Genomic DNA, 27,494 nt, shown 5'->3' with positions numbered 1-27,494 from the left:
TTGCCCAGTTCCAGGAATATGCTGTGATTCTCTGTTTTTGCACATGCTGTTCCCTCTCTCAAATACTCTCCCCAGCTCCTGTTCGGTAAACTCTTACTCCTCCTTCAAGGCCCAGGCAAAGGTTACCTCCTCCATGAGGCCTTGCCTGATTCCCCCAGCAAAAGCGGCCTGTTGATCTCTCCTCTATGATGCTGCAGAACTTGCCCCTCTAACTCAGGGCTGATCCCACTGTGTTCACTGAGTCAGGATGGCTGTCTCATTTTATCGTACTTGGAATCCACAGCACCTAATGTAATGTTGGCAAGGCGTGGGTGTCCGACACACAGTACTGTTACCCATTTACTAAGCCGTTACTCTGTGCCAGCCTCTGAGCTAGACGCTTTATTGAAATTACCTCATTTTATCCTCAAGATCACGCTGCTGGGAGAGATGAGACTGAGATTCAGAGAGGTTGAGCAGCTACTTCAGGTCACATAGCTTGTGTACAGCCGTGTCAGAGACTGATTCTCCATCTGCTACACTTGATTCCCCCTTAGGATCTGGCCTCACCCCCACTTGCCAACCCGAGGGTCTCCAAGGAAGCACCAATCACCAGAGCTAACCAGACCTCCTGGGTGTGGAAAAAGCCCTTTGTTCTTTTCTTCAAGTAACAAGTTGGGATTTGTTGAAAAGGAACTTTAAATAGGAAACCAAGAAAAAGCACCCTCAAATATAAATATATATATATATATATATATATATATATATTTTTTTTTTTTTTTAACAAAACAGATGGGCAAGTTCAGGTCCTCCCTCTGAGCAGTTATGTTACTTCCTCCACTCTAAAACCAGCAGGAGATGGTCTCAGAGATCCTTATCAGTCCTGATATCCTGTGATTCCTCAATTAGTTTCTCAGATGGACCAGATCTTTATCAGTCCTGATAGCCTGTGATTCCTCAATTAGTTTCTCAGATGGACCGCGGGCTGGTAGGTTTTGTTGGGCCACAGCTAAGGAAGGAGGAGAGTAGGGTCCTGTTGCAGGCTGCTGAGCCCCCACCCAGCTCTCCTCCCCTTTAGGACTTGACCTTAGAGGGCGAAGGGAGAAAGACACTTGCCCAAGGGCCTCCTCCTGCCTCCTCCCGACTCTCTCGCCCAGACCTGCCTGACCAGCCTGAGGGCTGGGCTGGGCTAGATAGGCCTACAGCTTGGAGTCCAGACTGCATGCTTCCTGCAGGGCCTGCAAGAGTCCTGTCCCCTCTCTTGGCCTGTTTACTCATCTTCCCTCCATGGGTCACCACCCACTCTGACGTCCCAGGCCCTGGCTCCTCCTCCCCACTCCTGCCAGTGGGACCCTCTGGAAAGCCCCACTCAGAGCCGACAGGAAGGGGAGAAGGGAGGCTCGTGGGCGAGTTCCTGTGGAGGCTCAGGCTCTCAGCTGTAGCTGTTGGAGCCTGTTGTTTCCCTTACCCCGCCCACCCAGCCGGGAGGCCGAGAAGTTTCATCACTGCCGAGTTGTTGTCCTTATAAGGGAAGGGCCTCCCGAGCCTCTCCCTTGGGCCCTGGCTGGCTGGTGGAGAGCCAGGCCAGCCTCGGGGTGACCTTCAGGGGCCAGGAAAGGTGGGGATGCCCCAAGCCCCAAGTCAGCCCGAATTCCCCTGGGCTGAGCGTCCATCTGAAGTCAGAGACGCTCCAGAGAAGAAACAGGAAGCAGTCGAGTGTCACCCCAGGCCAGGAACCCAGAGGGTCAAATCCCAGGTCCCAACACTAACCTGTGGTCTCCTAGGCACGTTGTTTAAGCCTCAGTTTCCTAAGCTGTCAAAGGAGTGAACAGAAATACATCTTCCTCATGAGACCACTGGTGACAGTGAGAGACCAAAACAGGCCTGCCAAGTAGTAGGTACTCTGTGAGGCCGGGTGGCTGGGGTTTACTAACTTCATCTTCTGTGAGGCAGACCATGGGCTAAGCGTTCCACAACAATCCTGTGAAGGAGGGAGAATTAGCCCATTTGACAGACAGGAAAAACTGAGGCACATTTTACCTGTAAGGTCACTCATTCATGGCTGGGGTTTGAATCTAGATATGTCTGCCTGCAAATCTAAAGTCATGTTGTCATGTTTTTCTACTTACACCCTGCTGCTTCCTCCAGGAACTTTGTTCTTGTAAATACAATTATGACAACAGGGCAGAATTTCCACCATCACCTCTCCACCCTCCACGTCCCCCACAGAGCCTCCTCGTAATGTCACAGAAACCTCCACTTGAGTGAGTTCGTGAGGTCTTTTCTGACAGTCCTGCCTCATGTCTGGGACGTGAAAGTAGGGGTCAGGGAGGCTGGGAGGCAGGAACACAGGACTTGGAGAGCATAAAATATGGTGGCTCCAGAAAGACACAGGGAGCTTCCAGGGCCCAGGCTCAGGTGGGGGCAAAGGGAGGGGCAATCTGGATGCCCCCTTCCCCACCAGACCCTCCCGCTCTGTCCTGGGTCCCGCCCGAAGACAGCCACCTGTGTTTTGCAAAACCCCACAGGACTTCAGGCCACTGAGATATCGGGGATGTGTACTCAAAAGAAAAAGGCTCCGTTTCTCTGCACAGGCCTCCAGCCCCTAGGGCCAGAAGGAAAGAAAGTTCTCACCACATCCTTCCTCAGTCTTGCGGCTGGCTGGCCACTGACACCTTCCCAGCAGCTGCTCCCTTCAAGGCGTCCCTCGGGAGGAGACCTTGTTCCTGGGCCAGGGTGGGAGCACGCCCCTGTCAATAAAGGGACTTCTCTCCCTTACCTTGGTTCCTCCTTACCGATAAGGTGAAATGATCCGCCTGGGGTCCCCCACCTTCTGCAGATCACCCACTTCGTATGGTGGACACACGTCAGGCCAGTGGCAGGGGAATTCAGGAGGGATACGAAAGTCATAGAACAGTCTATAAGCCCGGGCCAGGTGCTTCCTGTTGTGTTGATCACCAGGCCTTTCCAGCAGCCCTCGCAGATAAAGAAGGGAGCCGGCCTTTGGGGAGCACTGTGGTGCCTTCCCACATGGGGAGCGGGTGGCACTGCAATCCCCCTTTTATGGGTGAGGAAACTGAGGCCCCGAGAGGCTGAGATTCACTGAAGTCCCTGGGTGGGACTTGACACCTTCCCAGCAGCTTGACTTGACTTGGAGCTCTGTCTACTGGCCCAGGGGCTTCCAAAGAGCACTCAGCAAGCCCTGGGGTCCTGCTGAGATGTGTTAGGGGTGCCACAGGCATAAGGCAGGGCCCAGGATCACCCCAACCAGGACCAGGCTCTGAGGTTAAAATGACAGTTGGAATCATTTTGAACCATCATAGGAAACACCTGCTCAGGCAAGAATCATCAATGGAGATTAGATCTAAGGGGAAATTTTGATGTGGTGCAACATATTTGTGCATGGTCTTTAATAAAAACTCTCCCAGATTGCTTATTAGTTACATGAGAAAAATATGAAACCATACAACAGAAAAATCAGACACTTTGACTGGGTGATCAAAATAAACATCACCAGTAAAAGTCGGATGGAGGTTGTGTTTCCAGATGTGATTCCCTGAGAAGGACCTAGTATCGCCTATGCAGCTCTCTGGCTGAGACTCTGTAACCTTGATCTAATTATGAACTAACCGCAGACCAACCCCAAATGAACAATATTCTATTAAAAAGCTGGGGAGGACTGTATTCTTCAAAAATACCCACATCATGAAAGATAAAGGCTCTGCAAACATTTCATTTTAAAGGAGACTCAGAGACATCTATGTAATATTCAACCCTACACTGGAGGCAACATGTGATTAAACGGTATTATTGGGTCTAACGACAAAATCAGAATATGAACAGTAAGTATTCTACTGGTGTTAATTTACTGAAGTTGATAACTGCACTATCATTAATGAGAGAATATGCTTATTTTTAGAATATACACACTGAAGTATTTAGGGGAAAGGGGCCATGATAACTAACTCTCCAAAGACTCAGAAAAAAAATTGTGTGTATATTACAGAGAGAAGGCACTCGAAAGACAAGCCAACAGGTCAATCTGAGTAGAGTTTATGCGTGTTCTCTGTACTATACTTACTCTGGCAACTTTTCTCTGTGTTTGAAATTATTTCCAAATGAAGTTTTTAAAAACTGAAAAGCATTGTTCCCTGTGACACTTAGCCTCCGGGCTGTAGAAACGTGTTGGGGGCAGGGGGTGAGACTGGAGCGCCTGGCCGAGTTTAGCGAAGGTGGAGCACTGAGGGAGGGCGAGGCCCCCAGCCTGACCTATGAGAAGTGGGCCCTTGAGAGCTTGGAGGAAAGGTGATGCCCGGTCAACCACCACCTACCCTCTGCTTCCATGAGGCCCTGGAGCTGGTCCCCACACCAACAAACAGGCTTGTGGCAGCAAAGTTCCATGAAAAGGGATTTATTGCCAAACTTCAAGAAAGGCGCTTCATAAGCAGAAGGCATGGAATGCCACCCTCCTCAAGGAGGCAGGCCAGGCAGCCCCTGTAAATTCCCGATCCTCTCCCCTCCCCTGGAAGCCGGCTTCCCCCTCGGGTCCAGGCTGCCAAGGCACAGGAACCCCACAGAAACCAACGGCATTAGGCCACTAAGGTGACCCCAGAGCTACTTGCTCAGCCTGGTCACTTATCAGAGGAGGAAACTGAGGCTCTAGTCCCAGGAAGGAGGTGACTTGGCTAATGCTCCAGCCAGCCCAGGCTGCTGGTGGAGCAAGGCTGTTCCCCAAAGGAAGACTGCAGGGGGCCACGTGACTGTGGGCCCCTGGTGACATTCTTGCTCTCATACTGGAGACAGATGGAGAGACATCAGACTGTGGCATGGGAGCCTAGTCTGTTCAAGGAGTGTGGCTTAGGGAGGCCAAGGCGGGCTCACGAGCCATGACCTTGCTGCTTGCCCCCACCCCTGCCCAGTACAGGCTGCAGAGTGGACACGTACCCCTCCCGATCCCTGGCCACTGCCCTCAAGAACCAACGAGAAGTAAAGAAGGCAGTGAGCTGTGCCGGCGGGCCTCAGAGGGCATGACTGGTGGCTGGGGGTGAGGCAGTGGGCAGGAAGGCCAGGCACGCAGCTGTGACCCTCCTTCTCTTTCAGTAAACAAAAGTGCACTTGCAGAAACCCCTGAGCAGGCCTGTCAGAAGCTGCGCCTACTCCCACAGGCCCCAGGGAGAGTGGCTGTGGCCCTCAGGGCCTCTGCACCTAGAGACTGCCCTCAGTCTGGCCGCTGCAGCAGGATGGAGACTGGATGTGCTCCTGGAGCCCGAGACGATGTGGGGCAGGGGCTCGGGAGAGGCCCAGGGTGCAGGCACAGACCACGGACCACGAAAGGGACAGGAGCTAATGCTCCTTCCACAAGAAGTTCAGGAGGAGCAGTCCCTCTAGCCTGAGCCAGAGGGGTGAGGGGAAAGGGGAGAGGGAAGTGGGTTCAGGTCCCAACACACTTCCATCGGCATTCGAAGAAATAACTGGGATATTGGACCTGTTTGGGTTGAGAAGCAACCACAGAGACCCAGATATAAATCCCATCTGGGAGGCACAGAAGTTGGGGCAGCTTCTCTTCTGAAGGTTGATTTATAATGAATTACATACAGGATGTTCTGATGTCGACATCGGGTTCACCTGTACAGGAATGTGCAAGGCTGGACACAAGCGGGTCCAGGGGCAGGGACTAGACTACAAGACCCTTCAAGATCCTCCTCCACCCTGGAGTCCTCCAATCACGGCTCACCAGAAGGGAAGGCCTGCAGAATAGGGAACAGGCCCAGGGAGGGGCCCCACAGCTAATGGCTTTCTCACACAGATGCCTCCCACTTGCCTTCAGAGGCCCTAGCTGGGTTCCAGGTCTCACTCAGCTGAAAGATGAACCTCTAGTCTAGACCCAAGGCCCCTGCAGCTACTAGGAATAGGGGGGTGGGGAGGGTTGCTTATGGCTTGAAGCTGCCTCTGCCTGGGAACATCTGGACATGGAGGCGGCAAGGGGGCTCAGCTGTGCTCTATTCAGAAGTCAGGAATGTAAACTATTGAGGGCGCGAAGCAGAGATGGCACCGCCCTCAAAAACCCAAGCGCTGTGCCAGGGCCCTGGGGCTGTTCGGAACGACCACGCCAGCACAGAGGTACCACATGTGTGCTCCCAGACCAAGCCCAGAGCTGGAGGCCCGGCCAGAGAGCAGCCCTGGGTGGCACTTGGCACCTCTGGCCAGGGCAGGGCGAGAAGGATCCCAGGAGTCTCTGCAGGTCCTGGCCAAACCCTGACATGCCTGATGGCCCTTCTACAGCTTGGAAAGAAGCACATTTCTCGGCAGGGCTGGGCTCCAATGGACTGAGCCAGCCAGGGGGGACCATGCTCTGGGCTGGCAGGCCCTAGGGTGCGCTTCTCCTGTAGAGGGTCACCAGCTCCTTCTGCTTCTCCCGGAGCCCAGGTGCTTCCTGGCTCAGCTCTCCCAGATCTCTGATCTCCTGAAGGACCTGGGTGGCCTGCCTCAGCTGCTCCACAGCCTGGCTGAGCAGCGCCTCGGCATTCCCAGCAGCCGGCTCATTGCCCAGCACCTTGTTCAACAGTTTCTCCGTCTGTTCCGAGGCCACCTTCACCTCCAGCTGGGCCCGATACAGCTGTTCCCTAGGCTGCCGTGGACGTCGGGGGCCTTCCCCAAGCAGGTCCCCCAGGGAGGAGCAGCGGGGATGGAACTGAGGCTGCAGGTCCCAGCGGGGCAGATCTGTGGACGTTGTTGCATCCTTTGGGGAAGTTCCTGGGGTGCCTGCATCCTGGGATGGCTTGATGGGCTCAGGGATGTCATCCATACCATTCACCGAGACCTGTGCCGGGCCTTGGGCAGAGGTCTCAGAGGCCCCAGGACTCTGGGCTGGCCCAGAAGCCTGCACGCCACTCATGGAGGCTCTCAGTTTCTCCGATAAGATCTTGGGTGGGGGTGTAGGGGGCTTCCCACCCTCCTTAGGCACGGCCTTGGAAGTCCCAGAATCGGGCACCTGGGGTGGTTCTGTACTTTCAGGGTCAGGGGGCTCCTCAGGGCTGGGGCTCTCCCAGCTCACCTTCAGTTTGTCAGGCAGGACCCTGTTGGGGGGCTGCTCAGAGCCCCTGTCCTCCCCCACTGGAGTCTCTGAGTCTTCTCGGCTTTCAGGGTGGGCCTCAGAGCTTGCTGGGACAGGGGTTGAGGCTCTCTCCCCTACAGGGGTCTCCACTCCGTCACCAAGACTGGTCGTCTCAGGCACTGCGGAAGTCTTGGTAGGAGGCATGGGCGGCTGGGGTGTCTCCCGGGGCTGGGCTGCACTGACATCATTGCTGGGGGAAAACACTGGCAGCCCGCTGTCAGGAACATCAAGGTCCAGGCGCGAAAGCCCATCGGATGCTGCACTGGCTACCTGCGTGGAGGGGAAGGATATGGGCATCAACTTGGATGACCAGCCACTGGGTCAGGTGTGCCCACCTACAAGGTATTCAAGCCCTCCCATCCAGGCTGCCCAGGCCCCTGGCCCCCTACTCTCCATGCCCTCTGCTCTGGTTTCCAAAGCCATCTGATTAGAAGCTAAAGTGATTCTCTGATGAATCCTCTCCTCTCTCTCACTTCCATAGAATTCCTGGTTTTGAAATCACAGGCCTGGAAGCCAGAGCTAGGGTGTCCTCTCAGCGCCCCAGCCTGGCTTCTTCCAGCCTGTGTGATAGGCCGCTCTTTTGAATGGCAATTGTGCTGGCCTGGGTGGCAGGGGACATGGTTCCAGCACTGTTTTCGGGCCCCTACCTGGCTGTGGGCCTTGGGAGGGTCCCTTCTCTGCAACCACCCACCCAGGGTCCCCACAGTCAGCAGGCGACAGGACCAGAACTCATATATGGGTCTCCTGCATCATCCCGAGCTCACTTGCCCTGCAGACCTCTGTCTGGTCTGCCAGCCCTCCGGGCCAGAGCTCTCCAGCCTTCGCCTGCCCAGCTGCTCAGCAGCCGGTGCCTACTCTCCTCGTGCTGTCACATGTGGCCCCAGACACGGGCAGCCCCAGACCACAGCTGAGTGCCAGAGGAGAACAGCTGCACCCAGCAGGCAGCTGTCCCCACCTGGCCCCAGGGGCCCACAGGGACACCCAGCAGCCCCACGGTCGTGGGGAAAACTCCCAGGGAGCTTCCGAAGGCCTGGAGCGGGGCTGGGCAGGAGGCCCTTCCCAAGGTCCCTCAAGGTCCCTCACTCCCTTTTACACACACAAGGTGACCTGGCCTACACATGCGCTCAGTCACTGGACACGAGTGCCTCCCTGAATTCTTCTCAAAGGGTTCCCCTCTCCAAGGCTGGCCTGCCCCCCAACCTCCTAGGCCTCCTCCCTCAGACATGCCTTTCCTCTCTGGCTACTTCAGTCACTCCCTCTGCAGGCTTTTTTCCCTCCGCTGACAGACATGAACAGGCTATCTCATCTCACCAGCAAACCCTCCAGTGACCTTGGCCCCTTTCTGTCTCCCTCTTTCCCCGCCATGGTCTATCTCCTTCTCTCCAGCACCCCCAGCTCTGCACCCCATAACAGCCCTAAGCTCACTCCTTCTCTGAGAAAATGTGCTGTAAACGTCACCATCTGCCTTTTCCTCAGTCCTGCCTCGTGACTTGTGGCTGCCAACCTGGCTGATGGCCCCCAGTCCTGTGCCCTTCTCTCCGGATGCGCCGCTCTCTGGCTTCCTCTTTCTTTGCTCCCTACTGCCCCCCATTCCCCAAAGGCAGCATTTGCCGAGGTTCTTTCCTGGCCTCCAAGATCTCTCCCCCAACTATCGACACCCATCAGTAACACTGGTCTGACGAAGGGCTCCTCCCTTCCCCCTCCCCCTTGCCCATAACTTCTCCCACATTCCCTGTGTCCAGGGCCTCCCTTCGCGGGGTCTCCAGGCTTGGGGGCACTCCTGACAACCCCCCCTCTTTGTCCAGTCCGCCTCCCGGAGTCCTGAATTCAATCACAAGCCCAGGTGGCTCTTGCTTCCCAGTGTCTCTCGCACCGGCCCCTCCCTTTTCACCGGCTCCTGGAGCCTAGAGGCCCCACCCCTGCCTCTATTTCCTGGCCCCCTGCCTTTCCCTCCATCAACCTGACCCATTCTACCCAGAGCCTCCAACTGACCTCTGGAACGCACCCTCCCATCCATCCTGCCCCCGACTCCTGCTTTCCAGGCCTCCACAATTTCCTCCCCTCAACCCCGCCTTCCCAGACACATCTCCCAGTCAAAGGGACCAGGCACACCTCAAACTCCCCTGCCCTGGGCCTCAAGCTCGCACCATTCCCTCCACCCAGGACCTCCCTCACTCCAAGTCTACCCACTGAAACCGTTCCCATGCTTCAAGGGTCAGCTCGGGTGTCTGTGTGTCCTCTGTGGTCCCTCCTGCTCAGCCTCCCTGAGCTGCCCTCTGTACCAAAATTAGACAGCGCTGCTTGGAGCAGTCCGTGGACAGGTCTCTTCTCCAGCTGGAAGCTGAGCTCTGAGAGGCAGGGACTAGCCTCAGGCCCTCAGTTTCCCTCCAGCACCAGCTTGGGTTAAGGCCCGGGGACTCAACACGGGAAGCAGGCGCACCCACTCCCTGAGGACATACAGCACACGCGCCTCCACACCGACACCCCGCATGCCACTCAGGCAGCCCGATACCAAGAGTGCTCGGGAAAAAGGTGGCCCAAGCCCGCTGGCACCTAAGGAGCTGTGGTCCCAGGCTCATCTGACTCCCAATCTTCCCAAGCTGGGGCCAAGGCCTTACCTCCTTCAGGTGGACTCTTGTAGGGGGCCGGCGCCGCTGACCCCCACGTACGCGGTCCCGAGTCACATGCTCCAGGGCACAGCTCTTGTCCACCTTTACCTGGGAAGGACAGGGAACCACGTCAGTCCCCAGCAGGCCTTGAGGAGAGGAGGAAATGCCCAGGCGTTAACCTGAGACTCGGAGGCAGGGTCTGCACCTGCATCCTTGCTTGACAGGGTCAAGTGCCCCAGCTGCCCCTCTCTTTGAGGCACCTCCCTGCTTCTACACAGCCTGTCGTCTCTCTGCAGTCTGAGGCGCTCCCTCCTCTGCAGCTGCTCGCCTTGCCTCAGTCTTCCTGCCCAAATGTGGGCTATCAGCCCTCACCCCTCAGTCCACTGCAATATGTAAGCAGCCCTGAGGCTGCTTTTGTGCTTAGCTGGGGGGGAGCGGGGAGAAGACACCCCATGATCCCCTTGTACCTGGCTTCCAGAAAAGACCTTCCCTGGCCCCAGTCACTCTCCCAGGACCCCTGGGGATAGCTCAGGAAAGAGCAGGGCCTCTACCCCCAGGGGTCAGGGAGTCTGGGGGGCAGCATCTCCTCTCTAAGGATAAGGAATGGGGGTGAGGAGTAGCCGGGAAGCCACAGGAAGAGTCACATGGGAAATCCAGACTCTGAATCCTGGAGCAGGCTGTCCCTGCGGTGGGGGGAGTGGGCTAAGACTCTTCTGCCCACAGGTGAGGCTCAGGCCCACCTGAGGGTCTGTGCAGTGGAGGAGCTGGTCCTGCTCCACCAAGGCTGTGGGCCGAGACCCAGCCCATGCTCCTGTGGCCTCCAACACTCTCTCCCCTGAAATGGGGACACTTCCCCAAGCAAGTGAAGGGCTGACCATGGCACAGTTACGTAAGACGTGATCCAGGAGCCATGAATGCGAGGCAGGGAACCTGGGTGTTAAGAGGGAACCTGCGTGGGAAAATTCGCTCCCCTTGGGTCTCAGTCTTCTGCAATCCAAGGGGTCACTCTAGGTGGCCCCCAAGCCCATTTTTGCCCAAACAGCTATGAATCCTTGATGTCAAAGATAAACCCTCCCTAGGAGATCTGGCCCCCTGGGACACCCTGCCTGCCCAAAGCCAGATCATGGCCCTGCTGCCATCACCACTACAGCACAGGGGGCTGGGTGGCCACTGCAGGCAGATAAGGAGGCCCAGGTTTAGAGACAGCCAAGCTTGGACTTCACCACCCAACTGAAGAGTGAGCTGTCAGGCTCTCAGCTCACCCACAGACCTCTCTGCTGTTTCCTGCTGTTCCCGGCTGGGGCTGGGTTGGAAAGGATGCATGGCTGCACCCAGTTAAATTCTACCCCACCACTTACCCACGTTTTAATTTAAAACAAGTTACTTAACTTCCTTACACCTCAGTGTCCTCATCTGTAACATGGGAACACAACCACCTACTTTGAGGGGTGTTGTGAGGATTAAACGAGGTAACAACCACAGATGCCCCAGTGTTTGTAGCAGTGACATAATCAAGGGGTTGTCAGGGTGGGGTGGGGCAGGGTCCACTCTGAGATCACACACGGTGGGAAAGGAGACCCAGAGCCATCCACAGGACCTCAACGCACCTCGTCGAAAGCCTTGTTCTTGCCTCGGTTGATCCCTTCATTGAGGGCTTTGATCCAGGATTCCTTCTCCTCCCCATTGGGTGCCTGGAACTTGATGTCGCTGACCTGCAAGGGGCATGCGCGGGGTGGATAGCAGATGTTTCAAAGGGTTCACATTTGGGGTCTTGAGGAAGCTTCCCACCCCGGATTGAAGTCTGCCCCCACACAGCTGGTCAGGAGCAAACCACAATGACCCCCACAGCAGGTCTGACACTGGGGCTTCAGAGCAAGAGAGGGGACAGATCCAGCAGAGAAGGGGCCCTCTCCATGTATACAGCTGCCAGAGATTTGGATTCGAATCAGCCTTGCCCAGATCTGGTCTCACTCCATGTGACTCCCCCAGGCCAGCTGCCTGACCTCTGAGTTTTCTCTGTAAAGTAGTACGAGTAGTCCCAGTCTACTTCCACCAGACTGAGTACAACGACAGAGGTGACAGGCATGAGGGGTGGCCATTGGTGAAGGCCCACTGGGACCAGGGCCTCCCGCAGCTGCCCAGTGGGCCCCACCACCAGTCCTGGACAAGTGAAAAAGTCCCAGGGTCTCCTTTCTGGCCTTGAATCACAGGCTGCAAGAGAGAAGGGGCATTAGGAGGTCAATTCCAGCCCCCTCATCATATAGATGAGGAAAAAGAGGCTCATCAGATGGGATGGGACATGGCCAAGGTGGCCTAAAGTAATCCCATGACTTGACCTCACACCCAACCTCATCCCACGCCCCGCCATGGGTTCCTTTCCACCTCAGGCAGGAGCTCCGAACTCCTACATTAGAATCAGAAGGCAGTTCAGAGAGGCCCCTTCCTGCCAGGCCCCACGGTCAGACAGGAAACAGTGGAAGGAGTGAGGCCACACAAACCAAGGAGCCGCACCTATGGTGGACACAGCAGTAGGGCCTCTGAGTTGGACAGACCAGCACTCACAGCTGGCTGACTCGGAGCCTCAGGGAGCTATGAAGATCAGTGATGTAGCAAAGTGTTAAACGTGGAAGTGGGCACAGAGGGGGTGCTCAGTAATAGGAATTATCACCAGTTCTCTCCTTCTGGACAAAACAGTCCTAGTTTCCTCACCTGGAAAAAGGGATGACACCGCCTACCACAAAGCAATGCTGAGGGAATTAAACATGACTAAAGCCACAGCCTGGCACATAGTAGGTACTCAGTAAATAGTTACTGAATGAATAAGCTAATCAATGAATGAACTGGCCCAAGGTTCCCGTTTTGGGGTCGCTGCCCACTCTGACCTCAAGATGCCCTAGTTCTTTGTCAGGCGGGTCACCAGCTGCCCACCCCTGCCTGGGTGTTAAGATAGCGCCTTCCCTCCTGCTGCTCTCCCAGTTATGTAACATGCAGCCCGCCTGGCCCCCCTCAGCATCCTCGTTATATAACTTCCTCCTGGCTGCCTCTGCCTTCTCCTCACACAGGGCCCTGGTCCCACCCACCTCCCCATGCCAGGCACAGCCAAATGCTCATTTGCATGACCAGGGTAAATTTGATCCTGGCAGCAGATTGGCAGCTAAGTCGAAAACCCCAGGGCACCTTGGCAACTGCCTCAGCCCTGCCATCAGGGCCGGTAGGGGCTCAGGAAGGGACAGCGCTGCATCTGGGCTCTGAAAGGGCCCACCTAACCCTGAATGGGGGCTGTGAGAAAGGTGGCCCAGGGCAGCCCATGAGCCCAGCTATGCTTCTCCTGCTCACAGGCCCTGAGTTGGTGGGGTCCCTGCCTGGTGCAGGACTTAGCATCCCAGAGAGCTTGAGAGGCATACACTTGAACTCAGCAACAGATGCAGCAAGAGAAAGAGCACTGGCCTGAGAGTCAAGATCACAGGGTTCTAGTTGCACCAACCTGCAACGAGACCTGCACAGGTCTCTTTATTATTCAGTGTCTCAGTGGGACAAAAACACAACCACTGGACTCAACCCAAACTGTGACCCTTTCCCACTGACAGCCCACCTAGGTAGGCTGGGGGGAGGGTGTTGGCCCAGGGGCTCCCCTATGAGAGGGAATACAAAGTTAGATGGGACCCAGCCTCACCCTAAGGAACCCTGAAATCCTGCTGAATGAGCCAGGCATCCCACAGGGGTGGTCCGAATAGGGACAAATAGAAGACCAAGAAGTTGCTCCTCTTGCCCCACCCCTGTGTCCTGAAGGCTGCACACGTCCCTCCTCAAGCCCTTCCTAGCACAGGCCCCGCTAGGAGGTTAGAAGCTAATGGGACTGGACACAGAGAAGGCCCACATGGCTGGAAAAGGCGGGAGGACAAAATGGCAGAGAGGAAAGAAGTGGGAGGGGGAGAGAGGAGGCAGGAAAGAGGAAAGGGCCAAGCTGGCTGAAACCAGGGGGGTAGCAAGGCCCAGCAGAGGCCACCCTGCTTCCTGGCAGCGTCTGCCTGTGACCTCATGGCAGGGGCGTGGGGACAGGGAGGCAGGAGGGAGAGGGGCATGCAAGACACTGGAGTCTTTGTTTATTTGATTAGAGGGAAAAAAAGGCAGCCTCAGGACCAGACAGCCGGGGTCATGTGACCTCCCGGCCAGCCTGCAGCCTCCCTGAGGAGGGGAACACCCAGGGCGATAGGAAAGGAGAGAGGATGCTGTGGGGGGTGGGGCCGTCTGCCATCTGGCCTTTGGAGAGCGCCCACTCTCTGTGTGAGCTCCTGGGTGCCGAGGGTCAGGGGCCCTTGAGACGGAACCAGGGTGGGCTGCACTCCCGCTGCCCGGCAGCCCCCACCAATCACCCCGCGGCCCCATCTCCCCGACCCTCGCCCTGCTCCCAGGGTCACCCAGAGCCGACCTGAACTCCTGGCGCGATTCAGGGATGAAAGGGAGGGTGCTGGCCGAAGCAGCTGACTATGCAGCTGCACAAACAGGCCTCTCGGAAGGTGACCCCCCGCCCTGAGTGGGGCCCGACCCACCTGGCCCACCCCCAGATGACTCTCAGAGCCATTAAGGGAGGTGGCCCACAGAACCGTGCTGGCAGAGGGCAGGGAAGCAAGGCCCCCTCCACCTCACATCCACATAAGCTCACTAAGGGACACATAAACACCCAGGCAGCCCCTGGGCCAGGCGAACACTCAGAGGCACATAAAGAGGTGCAGACACGCGCATCAGGCACACAGGCAGACCTTCACGTATAGCGCACTCTACACCTCTCCCAAATACACACACACAAATACAGCGCCACTGAGAGAGGAAGTGGGTCTCCAGGACAGGGTCGGGGCTCCAGGGCCTGAAAGATCAAAATGTGGCTCTCCCCTTCCTCACAGAGACCTAAGCATCAGAGGTCAATGAAACCTGCCCCTACCCTGGGCACACTGCCAGCCCCTGGGTCAGAGCTCCAAGGTGGCTCCCTTGCCCCCACCCACCGCCAAGTGGGACAGAGGGTAAGTGAGTAAAGCATCATGGTCTCCTCCAGGGCCCAGAGCTCCGGAGACCACAGAGGACTGGGTTCCTGGCCCTTAAACCTGCGAAAGAGACAGAATGGCTTCGGGCAAGCCCAGACGAGGCCCACTCTCCAACCCCCAGCCTCTGTGACTCAGCCCCGCTCTGCGAGGCTCCACGTGACATGCAGAGGTCCGGGCAAGGCACAGCCCAGCTGCAGATTGGTGTGAGCTGGCGAGAGGCGCTGTAAATGTCAGCCTCCAATCTGATCTCCCTCCTGACAGCTGTGAAACTCCACCACATGTTAACACCCACCCGGACTCCCTGCCAGAGGTGCGGGGTGCAAACAGTGAACTTCATCCACACACACAGCATATCCCAGGGCAAGAACCTCTGAGGCAAGAGACTTCCTCCAGCTTCAGCCAAGAAAGAACAGTGCAAAGGGAGGAAAGCTGGGGGGGCTGCAGGTCCGAGCACTGAGCCTAGGATGAAAGGTAGGAGAGGTGGCCCACCCAGGAAGGCCTGGGATGAGGGGAGGGTGTGGCCGCCTGACTACGTCAGGGTGTCAGAGGCCTGGTGGGGTGAAGGCCTCATCCCCAGCTTTCTTGCCTCAGTCCTGGGCCTCCTGGGTATGGGAGATGGCCATGGGCCCCACCTTTCAAAGGCTACTTTCCAACTACAGCCTGGGAAGGAGGCCCCAGGGCCTAGAAGGGGAGAGGGGAGCAGAGCTCTCAGCAGAGCTCTAAATGCGCCTCCTATCAACCAGGGGCTGGGTCGATTTCAAGATAAAACCAAGCCAAAGGTCCAACCTGTGGCAGCCCCTGGGTCTGAGCCTCAGCCACATTCAACAGAGAACCTGCAGACTTGCATCCAGGGGTCCAGCCTGTCTTAGAGAGCCTTCCAGGGGTGACCTTCCCGAGCAGACCCTGGCCTGGAAGGAGGTCAGTCAGCAGCAGGCCTAGCCCTACCTTGTTCCCTGGGGACCGCAGCAGGATAAAGCGGTGTTTCCGCTTGAGGAGGGCACGAAGGTCCTGGCACTTCTCATAGCTGCCCAGCTCCACTGTCTCCACACACTTCTGCTCATCCTGGGGAGGGAGACAGAGGGGACATGGTGAGAGCTAGATGCCCTAGACCCTCAAACACCCAGGCCCCGCCCCAGACCCTGATCCCACTCAGTGAGGGCACTGCTTGGTCAGAGGGGGCCCTCGGGCTGCCAATCAACCACCAAGATGCAGCATTCAGACCCTGGCAAGGAGACGGTGTTCAGTCCACGCTGGTTGGAGGGATGCCCTCAAGGCTCACCATCCATAGGAGAAATGGGGCTCACAGCCTGAAGGTGGGCAGCAGGGCTGACTCAAATGTGCCTAAGGTCGAAGGAGGAAATGGGGAAGCTAGAAAGGCTTAGGAAAGTGTGCCTGGGAGTCCATGCAGGCCCAGAAGCCAGGCAGAGACCTGTGAAAGAGGTGGTCTGGAAGGAGGAGCAAGTTGTCACAAATGAGGGGAAAAAAAGGCTTTCCAGGCAGAGCCACAGAGAGAAGCGTGAATAAGGCTGTTTGAGGTTACACAACCTGCCTTCACTACAGTGATCCGGAGTTGACTTCCCCACTTGGCATCTTCCTCTGCTGACCCTTGGCTTGGGGTGAGAGGCCACTCTCCATGGCCTGCACGATGGAGAAGGCAAGGGTTCCTTCAAGAGTACCCCCTGAGTCTGCCACCGTGAGGCCTCATCACTAGTAAGGCTGGTGGCCAGGACAGTGGCCAGCCTCTTCTCAGCCACCCCTGGACACTGGCTGGGCTGCCTTTCTGCCTGCCAGCCCTGGCCCTTGCGTGTTTTCTCCTCATGGGCTCTACCCACCAGGTGCCTCTCCAGCCAGCTGTCTGGGACACCCTCCTCCCTCAATGGTGGTCAGTTGGTTCCACTTCCAGGGGACACCCAGCTGGAACAGATTCCTGGGTGTGGCACACTCTCCCCCCGGAGACTCGAGGGAGGTAGATGCAGGCCCTGGAGACTGGCAAGCAAGTTAAGCAAACTCTTGCTTTTGGATATCATGCAGAGCATCCAACCAGGGACCGCCTCAGTGCTCCACAGCTTGGGATGGAAAATCTGGGAGGCAGTGACTCGATTATCTGCAGAGGAAATGCCCCTATTTCCCTCCATGATAAGTCGCATATACTAAGAAACCCTGATACTTAGCGAGCACTTTTGCATCCCCGATTCTCCTGAGTCCCTCAAGCACCCTGAAATCCTAGAGCCCCAGTATTTGTCTCATATTATAGAGGAAGAGAATGAGACCTGGAGGCGAAGAGATTTGCCCTTGGGCACAGACCCAAATATAAGGAGCAGGGCCAAACTCAAACACCCATCCTCTGACTCCCAAGCCAGAGCCCTTTGTAGCATACCACACTCCTTCCAGCCAGAGCCAGAAGCTAGACAGTGCCCTAGCAGCAGGCTGCTCTGCACCAGTGGTCCTCCAGGTGTGGTACCTGGGCCAGCAGCCGCAGCATCACCTGAGGACTTGTTAGAAATGCAAATTCTCTTGAATAAAAAAAATATATATATCCCATAAGGATTCAGAGGCAAAAAATACACAAATCAATTTTCACTGCGAAGTAAAGGAGCTGTTACAGTGGAGGATTACTGGACTGAATGTCAATATTATGACATAGTATGAGTGTGTTTCGTGTTTGGTAATTGCAATCATTGTTGCTTTTGTTGTGGTCATCCATTTACAATGCTTGGTGTCAGTTTATTTATCTCTTGTAAAAATAAAATACAGTGTGTGTGTGAAAAAAAAAAGTTAATGCAAAGTGTATCTGGGGACTGGCGCTGGTTTGCACATTATTTCCTACAGGTCTTCGTCAAGATGTAGTTTATATTAATCACATGTTCAGTGAATAATGGTACAGTTTTTGTAATCTTTTTTTTACCCCTATGTTACGTTTGTTCTGGTTAAATTTATTGAAATATAATTTTCTGTCTGTTAAATCTAATAATAAAAAATTGGATAACTGGAAAAAAAAAGAAATGCAAATTCTCAAGCCCCACCCCTACTGAAACATAATCTTGGGGGAATGGGCCTGGCAATCTGAGTTTTAACAAGCCCTTATGCAAAAGTTTGTGAACCTCTGCTCTATACCAGAGATTCTCAACCTTGGCGGCACCTGGTAGCTTTAAAAAACCCCAGTGCCCAGGCAACATCCCAGACCAATTACATCAGGATCCCTGGGGGATAGAGCTCAGACATCAGTATTTTTCAAAGCAGATGGTTGTACAGCTAAGGTAAGTAACCACTGACCTACTCTCTCTTCAGCCTTTCAGGGAAAGGAGAACAGGTGGCCAGGGTGACCTGATCTTTCCCATCTAGATTCAAACAGGTGTCTTTTCCCATTTTTGCCTCCAGGCATCTCTTTCCAATCCTTAGTCTCCAGTCCCTTCCAGGTTCCTGCACTCAACACACGGGCTGGTAAAATCCACCTGCTCCAGGAAGCTGCCCTGCTCACCCACAAGAGCCTAAGCCTCAGTGCTCTCTCCCTCCTCTAAGGGTCCCCATCAGAGGGCACTTCTGCAGGCATGTTACTAGGTGCTAGGGACACCCTGTCATGGGGAAGAATGGTCCTAACTCACTGCTGAGCCATCTCTCTCTACCCTCTGCTGCATGTATCTGCTCTCCTTTCTGTTCCCCCTACAGCACCCTACAAGGGGCAGCCCTCAAGAGGAAAAGTTTGCTGAACTGAATGCCTGACTCAGAGTGAGACTCCAGAAAGGACGTCCCCCTGACCCCCATCCCAGAGAGAGAGGCTCACCTACCCCATGGGCACAGGCCTCCCCCGACTAGGCAGCTACTAGCCCAAACATACCCTCCTCTGTCTGGAAACAAAAGTCACTCCATCTCCACCACCCAGCTCCCCCCAGCTGCCTGACCTGGGTCTCCTCTCAACCTGAAACGCTGAATCATCCGGCCCTTCTGCATCTCAGAAAAGTCGGATAAACCAGCAGGCACTGGGCGGGGGCAGCATTTTTGGAATGTCAGCCTCACTGACAGCAAAGAAACAGCCAAGAGTCATTCGCGCTCGCCTAGTTCCTTACATCAGAAAGAGGAATTGAACTAGTAAGCGTTTCTCAACTCCTTCTGCGCCAAGCTCCCCCACCCCCAAGTGCTAAGTTCTTAAAACTGCCCTGAGCTTTTTAATAGTGATTTTTTTTTTTTTAAAGCATGATTTAGACTTTTTTGTGTTTAGGGGATATGAAATCCTTCCTGCTTCCCAGACATGGGCCAGATGTAGAGAGGTGACCCAGGACAAGTCTGGTAGCGCCGGACGGGCTGACAGGTGGGGGGCCTGTCACTGAACTCTTATGGCAGCTGGGACTGGAGGAAGCTGCAACAGCCCCCTTTATTTATAAAAATAGCCCCCTGCTGCCGCCACAGCACATCCTAATTTGGGGACAGCAGCAGTAGAGAACATCTGGGGGGCTGTCTGCACCATTCACCCCCTTGGCCTCCTCCGGCTGCTTCTCTGACACCCCAACTCCATGAGCCTGGGGACTTGGTCAGGAAAGGTGAGATCCTTCTCAAAGGCAGCTCCTTTGAACACCTAGATCTTTCTTGGTCTGCGACAATTATGAATTTGCCAAGACAGCCTGAGGCATGCTGACAGAGTCTGATGGGGAACAGGCAGGAACCCCCTTCCTCTGCCCCCAGGCCAGTTCTTCCCCGTGTACTCTGTCTGTCAGAGTCATACAGTAATAGCCCAGTTGCAGTGGACAGGCCCTCTGAGAGCCTCAACCCCAGAACATAAACAACATCTCTAAGTAAAGGCCACCTTTTGGCCTCAGGTCTTCACCCAGAACTTTACTGACACTTATTTAATACACAACTTCCACATCCTGGGTTGTCCAAGTTCCAAACCTGCTGAAATGAAAAGGGGCACAAGTCTGAAGTGGGAAGATATGAGGACTGTGAGATGCACAAGGACGGCAAAAGCGGCAACTGGCAGCTTGATGTTAGAGGAGAATGCAAAGCAAAGTACAGTCTGGCAGTACGGATCAGCCTGATCATCAGTGACTCTGAGCCACCAAGGAAAGACTCCGTTTAGGCCAGTACCTTCTGTTGAAGGGCAGACAATATCCAACATATTTTAGAGGACTTCCACCAAGAATAAGTTTTAGAGTTTACTTGCTGGCATAGCTGGGTGGAGAGATCCCTGACTTTGGTTCTAGACCTGACCTTCATTCACTGAGATGCTGAACAGGATTTGAGCACCCTGGGCCTCAGGGTGCTCCTCTGTAGAATGTGACATGATGACCACTCTTTTTTTTTTTTTTTTTTTAAATCTTTATTTATTTATTTGGCTGTGCCAGATCTCAGTTGAGGCATGCAGGATCTTCGTTGCTGTGTGCAGGATCTGCAGTTGCGGCGTGTGGGCTCTTAGTTGCGGCATGTGACATCTAGTTCCCTGACCAGGGATTGAACCCGGGGCCCCTGCATTGGGAGCACGGAGTCTTAACCACTGGACCACCAGGGAAGTCCCCATGATGACCACTCTTAAGGGACTATTGTGAGCAACGTCCGAGAGGTATGTAAGACCTCCAAACAAGCATGAGCGATAAGCATTATTTCTACTATCATTACTGAGTGGAGCAAGCTTCAGTTTTCTGGAAACTTCACAGATGTGGAACCTAGCCCCGGGACAGGGAGCTGCAGTGTAGGTGGACAGCTGAGGAGACACACACATCCCTGTGCACATATGCTTCAAAGAGCCCCTCATCCAGGAGTCCTACACTCGCACCTAGAGGTATCGTCCTTGTACCACACAGACCCAGAGAAGACCAGGCAATCGCCCAAGGTTGCACAGCAGGTCAAAAGCGAAGCAGTCCTTCCAGTCCGGGTTCTGGAATCCTCTTCTGGCCTGGGCTGCCCTCACTTTGGTCCCTGACCCGGCACCGCCAAACTCAGGACCAGGCAGGTCCTTACCTCGTTCTCGTAGACCAGCAGCTGGGCCTGGCAGAGGAGCAGGTAGCGGTCTTTCCAGAGGCCCAGGAAGCCCCCGCTGCTCTTCTTGATCCAGCCAGCCTTGTCCACTGTCTGCGCTCCCCGAGGCTTCTGGCCCCCCTCCTTCACGCCCTGTAACATAGCATCCGGACACGTCATGAGGGTTGCTGCCGTGAGGCCACACAGGGATGTGTCCCTTTGCTGGATACCTACTGATATCACCCCATTTGAGCTTCCCCACAACCCCTGAGGCAGATATTCTCAATCCAATATCAGAAATAACAGTTAATAACAGCAGCCACAACAATAACAGCTGCAGTCACCTTATACTGAACCACTGTATTATGTTTTACCCAAACTGTCTCATTTAACCCATGCGACTACCCTCCAAGGTGGTAGCATCATTATCCACATGTCACAGCAGACTGAAGCTCCGAGAGGGGAGGTGACTTGCCGGAGTCACACCGCTGGAAGGACAAAACCAGAATTCAAACTGGGTCTCTCTGACCCCATGTTCACCTCTCCACCATTCTGCCTCCCGTGTATTCATTCAACCTCATCAACACACGCTGTACTGAGCACCTACAATGTCACGGATGCTGGAGTAGGCAGGGAAGAATAAAAATAACACATCTTTGCCCTCATGGGGCTGGCAATGCGGGGAAGGAGGAGCTGATCAAATAAACACCAGACATAAATACATTAACAACCATGAAATGCTATGAAGGAATCAGTGAAGGGGAAGTGAAGAGGAGGGAGCGCGAGAGGACAGCGGGGGACCTGGCTCAGGTCAGGGTGGCTCAGGAAGGCCTCCCAGAGGAAAGGACGTTCACGCAGGATCAGAAGGATGGGAGGAGGCAGGCAGGCAGAGTGGTAATCTTCCTCCCTACCCCTGCCCTTCTAGAGAGCCCACTCTGCAGCCCCTGCATCCTACCCCAAAGCAGAAGGTTCCGCTGCCCTCATCCCTGCCCCAGACCAAGACTTTAGGGTAGCCACCTTGTCTGGCGAGGGCTCCAAGGATGCTGCCTTCGACCACAGGCAGGTACAGGAGGTAAACTCAAACCCTTCTCTAGGACATGGCAGCCACCCTGGAGTCTCCAGGCCAGTCACTGACATCTTGTGCCTCTTGATTACCTGCTTGAGTAGCTGGGCGCCAGGTATATGCCTACCAGATGGGGTCGAATTCACATTTGGTCCCCAGAACCCAGTACCGTTCCTTTACACATAATGGATGCTCAAGAAATATCTGTGAAATGAAAATAAAAATACACCCAATTTGCTAACCACTTTGCTTCAATGACTGGTACCCACAGTGGTGAGTGTGAGGGGAGAGTCGAGGAGAGGGGGGCTAAGAGCATGTCAGAATCTACAGGATGCTAGAAGGCAATCAGCACTGACTACTTCTGACTGCTTTATAATTTACATAAAGCTTAAAAAAGGGGCTCCAGGGGTTTCCCTGGTGGCGCAGTGGTAGAGAGTCCGCCTGCCAATGCAGGGGACACGGGTTCGTGCCCCGGTCCGGGAAGATCCCACATGCCGCGGAGCGGCTAGGCCCGTGAGCCATGGCCGCTGAGCCTGCGCGTCCGGAGCCTGTGCTCCGCAACGGAAGAGGCCACAACAGTGAGAGGCCCGCGTACCGCAAAAAAAAAAAAACAAAAAAGGGGCTCCAGTTAAAAGGAGCATACCTCTCCCCAGGGATAGCCTGTGGCCACAGCTGCCTTTGAAGGACAAGTCCAGACAGAAGTGTGGTGGGCTGTCAGGGGCTGGACAGGGCATGGCCTCCCTGTGCTCCATCATGGCAGGGAATCCCCAGTCTGGTTCTTACTGTGGCCCCCTCCCCCTCTGAACTGCATACTCCAGTGGTCAGGAGTCTGAGCTTTGAAGCCCAGGTCACACAGACCAGAGGCAGGTCACTTGGTCTCTCTAAGCCTCAGTTTCTTCATCTGTGAAATGATGATATTAACAGAAGTTGCAAGGATTATAACTCCGTGAGAGCAGGTTTTTGTTTTGATTACTGCTGTATCCCCAATGTCTAGACAGTGTCTGGCACACAATAGGTGCTCAATAAATGTTTGTTGCTGAATAAAAAGATACAACATACAAAGCAATGCCTAAGATACCCTAAACTTAGTAAATGGCAGCTGTCATTATTGTTACTGTTGTCACTGCCATCCCCTCTGGCTCTCTGGAACCCTTTCCCTGGGCCTGGTTCAGAATTCAGGACAAGGCCTTTCTGGGCTTAGCTGCTGGGCCTCAATGCTCCCAGGAGTTCCAGGAATACGAGGTGCCCCCTCAGGGTCTCTCCCTAACTTGTAGATGGAAAGAGAAATGGAGAAGTGGAATGGTCACAAATGGTCTTCCAGGATGGAGAAATGAGGAAGTGAGAGGCTTGCTGACAGGCCAGTTATAAGCCACCCTGATCAGGGAAAGAGGGGAGACTTCAGGGCCCTTTGACAAGAAGGGGGAGGCTCTAGCATCCTACCATGCACCCAATGGCCCCCTCATCATCAGAGACCCTGTGTTCAGCCCCATGGGCTGTGTGACCCGCTGGGGCCTCATCCACTCAGAGACCCCTCTATGCTGGCCTCCACCAGGGCTGGAGGGGTAGAAGTGGGAAATGGGAAACCCCACCTCTACATCTGACATGTCACACCCCTCCATTAGCAACTACAGCAGGTGGCCACCCCCTAGGCCTGCAGACTCTAGGTTTCTCTTAAACAAGACCATGGAGCATGCTGCCCAGATCTACCTCTGAGCTCCAAGCTCGCCTCCTGTTTGCAGAGGCCCACCCACGACCCCATGGGATCTCACATCCCGCTCCACTTGTGACCTCCCCTACTCGCCTCACCCACAGCCTGAGACGTGAAAACTTCCTGCCAGCTGGAAGCTCCCGGGGGCCAGGCTGGAACCTGGTACCCTGACCACCATCCTCTCCGCATGTAGCGGAGAAATGCCCAGCGAATACCATGACTGGATTAGCTAGGGAAGCCAGACCAGAGCCTTTAGGGATGGGAGTACCAGGATGGCACTGAGGAGAGAAGGCACTTGAGGATGGGGGGAGTGACAGCTGAGGGGCTGGAGGTGGCATGAACTGAAGCCCAGGGGAGGGTCTCCTTGCCAGGAATCAGCCACAGCAACAGCCACCAGAAGACAGGACTGGCTGGAGGTCAGAGTCCTGCCATCCTTCACCAGCCCCTCTCCCTGCCCCTCAGACACTCTCCCACCAGGGGGCCGGAGATGCCCCAGTAAGTTTTAATAAGCGGGCCCTCCCCTTGGCAGGGCTCACAGGGGAGGTTTTGTCCTGCGCAGCCCAGTTTCTCGGCCTCCTCTCCTCTTATTGACCAGCTGACCACTGTTCTTCCTGTTTCGCTCTCTCTTCTCCCACCCATCCTCACTCAGGCCTTCCCCCCGCCCACCGCAAACAGCTCCTGAGGCACCCCTGGGCACCAGCCTGGTTCTGCTTTGTCTGAGATGGGAGGGCCTCTGGGTCATTCATTAAAAATTAAAAAAAAAAAAAAGGAAAAAGATACCAGGTCAGTCAGCCCAACACGGTACACGGAAAGGAGCATGTGGAAAGCCACAACACAAGCCATGACAGGGAGATAGAGACCAGCAGAAGAGAACTTGTTGGCACCTCACATCACAGGGAGCTTAGGATAATGACCTTTGCCCTTTGACTAAACCCCATGATGCCCTGACCAAACTCTGCTAAGAACCCACCATGTCAGAGCCCTGTGATGGGGCAATCAGAGACAGGAAGCACAGGCTCTGACCTGGAGAACTTCCAATCTGATGGGGGCAACACAGACCCTGCACAAGGGAAATCCCCAGTCTGGGGGTTGGGTAGGCATCCCCTGCTTGAGAGGATCCCAGCCCATTGGGAGGGCTCTAGCACTGACCCAGACGGATACCCCGGTCTTGGCTCCCTGGTAGGGGAAGGACTTGGGGTTGGTTTGGGAAGCCCTTGCAGAAGGAAGGGTTTTGGTAGGACTGTGACGAGGGAAAGAGACACACATCTTGGCCCAGAGAAGAAGGAAAGGCACAGAAGATATCAAAGACACTATACTCTCAACCCCTTCACTACAGGATGAGAAAGTGCAGGCCAGAAAGGGTCGAAGATTAGCTTAAGGTCACAAAACCAGTGCTGGGACAGGACACTGCCCTGCCTCTCTCTAGGTGTGTTAGGGCAAAGGTGCAGCCTGGTGCCACTGGAGGCCAAGCCAGGGAAAGGCATGACTGAGAGGAAGAGGGGCAGAACCCCAGGGCGGAGATAGAAAAGCCTGAGTCCAGTTGCAACAATACCTCACACTGATAACTGAAGCTTTCAAAGCTTTTGCACATAAACCATCGCATTTCTGGACTGCTCACCTCCCTCATTTTATAGATGGGGAAACTGAGGCCCTGAGAACACAAATGGTTAGATGCCCCATGCCCAGACCTGCACTTCTGCACCAAATCTCAGCCTGATGGGGACTATCAACCCATTGCATGCAGGGGGTCACTGAGGCTGACGGGGCTTGGCATCAGGGTTCCTGGGGCATGGGGAGGAAGTTCAAAGCCAGGGGGAGGACTAAAAGCAACCATTTGGGAGTGAGGTGATGAGGCCAGCCTGGGGTCATGGAGCAGAGCAGACGATTAAGATCTAAGAGGTGTTTTAGAGAAAGGAGGATGGGCACTGAGGCCTGGAGAAACAAGAGGAAGTTAAGGGGAAAAGAAATGAGAGGAAAAGAGCGATGTCAAAGGGGGGGCGGGGTAGGGAACAAGGAGCCCCCGGCTGTGTGGGGAGGTGGTGGGCAAGACCTTAGATAGCCCAGATGTGCGGGGAGCTTTTGGCATCTGGGAGTCAGTAAGTGGCAATGTTAGAGACTCAGGACCAGAGGGAGTACAGGGCTGGGCTGACCTCCAGACAAGCCATTGGCCCAGGAGGCCCCAGGAGAACTTCCCTTAATTGGGGGCCAGAGCAGATCAGGAGATGGAGTAATCCTGTCCCAAATCCCCTGGGAGAAGGAGAGGGGCCACAGCCAGACAGCCCAGCCCTCACAGCAGGGGTGGGGAAGCCCCACCCCTGTCAGCAAGAAACCACAGCCAATCATAGTGGCCTGACTTTGCCCCCTATTTCCACCCACTCTGAGAGAAGGGGCTACAATCAGGACCTGGGGAGGAGACCAGGCCCTATATTTTATAGAAGAGGAAATGCAGGCTTAGAGGGGAAGTGACTTATCTACCATCCCACAGAAATGCAGGGCCTGGCCTGGAGGGAACTCTGACAGATACCCCAGCTGCCCCTGGGCAGTGGTCCCACGAAGTATAGAGACGAGCACAGATGGGGACACAGGCAGCCTGGTCCCCAGCTGGCCAAGGTTGCCCCAAGAGTGAAGGTTTCATCTTTCCTCCCCACTTATCCAGGCAAAGACACATCTCCTCCCCTCGGTCTGGGAGGCGCAGAAGCTGAGACCCCCTTGGGGGACCAGAAGCAAAATCCTCTAGCCACAGCAGGCCCCTCCCTAGTTTATGCATTCCACAGTCACACATTAAGTGCTGGCAGTGTGCCTGGATGAGGGGGCTACTGAGAGAACTGAGTTTGCAAGTAAAGGGCAGGGGTCACAGAGTGTCTGACCCCACCCCAGACCAAGAGGGTCCTGACGGGGAAGAGGGAGGCTCAAGGGGCACTGCTGGTCCAGCTGCCCAGCTCCTCCAGGGAGTCAGCCCTCCAGGGATGTGGGGAAGGCAGGGGCAGGGATCAGCCCCTACAAGGGCTTGACACCCAAGCAGGGGAGAAGGTAGACTCACAGGGGAAAAGGGACTCACAGGGACTTAAACAGGGGAGAAAACGCAACTTTTCCAGTCCTGCGGCCACCAGACAGGGTCACAGCCTCAAGATTCCTTAAGACAGGGACTCCAGAACCCACAGACCCATCACAAAATACACACACACACACACACACACAGGGTGCCCTAAGGATCCGACGTGGACGGCACAGGGAGTCAGTGGTAACCAGGGTTCGAGCCCAGCAACCTAGGACACTTTCAGCAAATTATCTAACTGACCAGAGCCTCAGTCTCCCCATCAATCCAATGGGAACAATAACAACCACCATGCCCATAGTTGGTGAGAGAAGACAGAAATAATGAAAGAGGATGGGTCTGCGATCCCTACCCCCGCCCCTGCTCATCTCATTTGCCTAGGCTTTGCCTGGAGACCCGCGGGAGAGGGGCTGGCTGGAACAAGGGCCTGAGCCAGGGACCCCAACCGCCGCGAGGGTCTCGAAGACCCCAGCCCAGGTCCCCCGACTGGCCCGGCCCTCACCTCCTCTTCCATGACGAGTCCGCTGGGGTCCGGCCGCTCGACCGCTTGGCCGCTCACTCCCGGCGCCGCGCGGTCTCCGTTACCTCCATCCACCGCCGGCCGGGCGGCGGCTCTGTGCGTTCTGTCCCGCTGGCTGCCGGGGGCCCAAGAAACTTCGGCGGGGCGGGGCCAAGGGCGGGGAGAGGCTTCCGGGGGCCGGGGGCGGGGCCCGAGGAGGGGACTAGCGGGGCCCCGAGGCCCTGGTCTGGGGCGGGAAAGTAGGGCCGGGGCCGGGCTGAGGGAGGAGCCTGGGCGGGGCCGGGCGGGGGCTTGGGGACTGGATGGAGGAGCCGGAGCTGGAGGAAGACGGGGGTGGCGTGGGGAACCGAGCGGAGAGAGGTTTCCCTGAATCGCGGAAGGAGAGGGACTGGAAAGGGATAAAGGGTGCGGGGGACCGGCAGGGGGAGGGGGAGGGGGCTTCCGGCCAGAGGCAGAGGTGA

General features: G+C 55.5%; 1 protein-coding gene across 1 annotated transcript; it reads right to left on the bottom strand.

Moving 5' to 3' along the window:
• Window positions 1-780: 780 nt before the first annotated feature.
• On the bottom strand, window positions 781-27,160 carry PLEKHO2 (pleckstrin homology domain containing O2). Its single transcript, XM_007112744.4, has 6 exons — window positions 27,016-27,160; window positions 20,691-20,840; window positions 15,687-15,803; window positions 11,310-11,414; window positions 9,712-9,810; window positions 781-7,363 (listed from the first exon to the last, which is right to left on the bottom strand). The coding sequence occupies exons 1-6, from the start codon at window positions 27,025-27,027 to the stop codon at window positions 6,347-6,349; spliced, it is 1,500 nt and encodes a 499-aa protein (XP_007112806.2). The 5' UTR covers window positions 27,028-27,160; the 3' UTR covers window positions 781-6,346.
• Window positions 27,161-27,494: the final 334 nt, after the last annotated feature.

Source organism: Physeter macrocephalus, unplaced genomic scaffold, assembly GCF_002837175.3.
Source record: "Physeter macrocephalus isolate SW-GA unplaced genomic scaffold, ASM283717v5 random_370, whole genome shotgun sequence".
Taxonomy (NCBI): Eukaryota; Metazoa; Chordata; class Mammalia; order Artiodactyla; family Physeteridae; genus Physeter; species Physeter macrocephalus.
Note: the sequence above shows the minus strand (reverse complement) of the source record. Positions and strands in the feature narration are given on the sequence as shown.

Excerpts from the sequence above, each read along its gene's own strand:
- PLEKHO2 (XM_007112744.4), bottom strand. Across the intron at positions 15,804-20,690 it reads TGCTGGTCTACGAGAACGAG|GATGAGCAGAAGTGTGTGGA; the intron begins GTAAGGACCTGC and ends CTCCCTCCCCAG. Across the intron at positions 11,415-15,686 it reads TGCGGTCCCCAGGGAACAAG|GTCAGCGACATCAAGTTCCA; the intron begins GTAGGGCTAGGC and ends TGCCCCTTGCAG.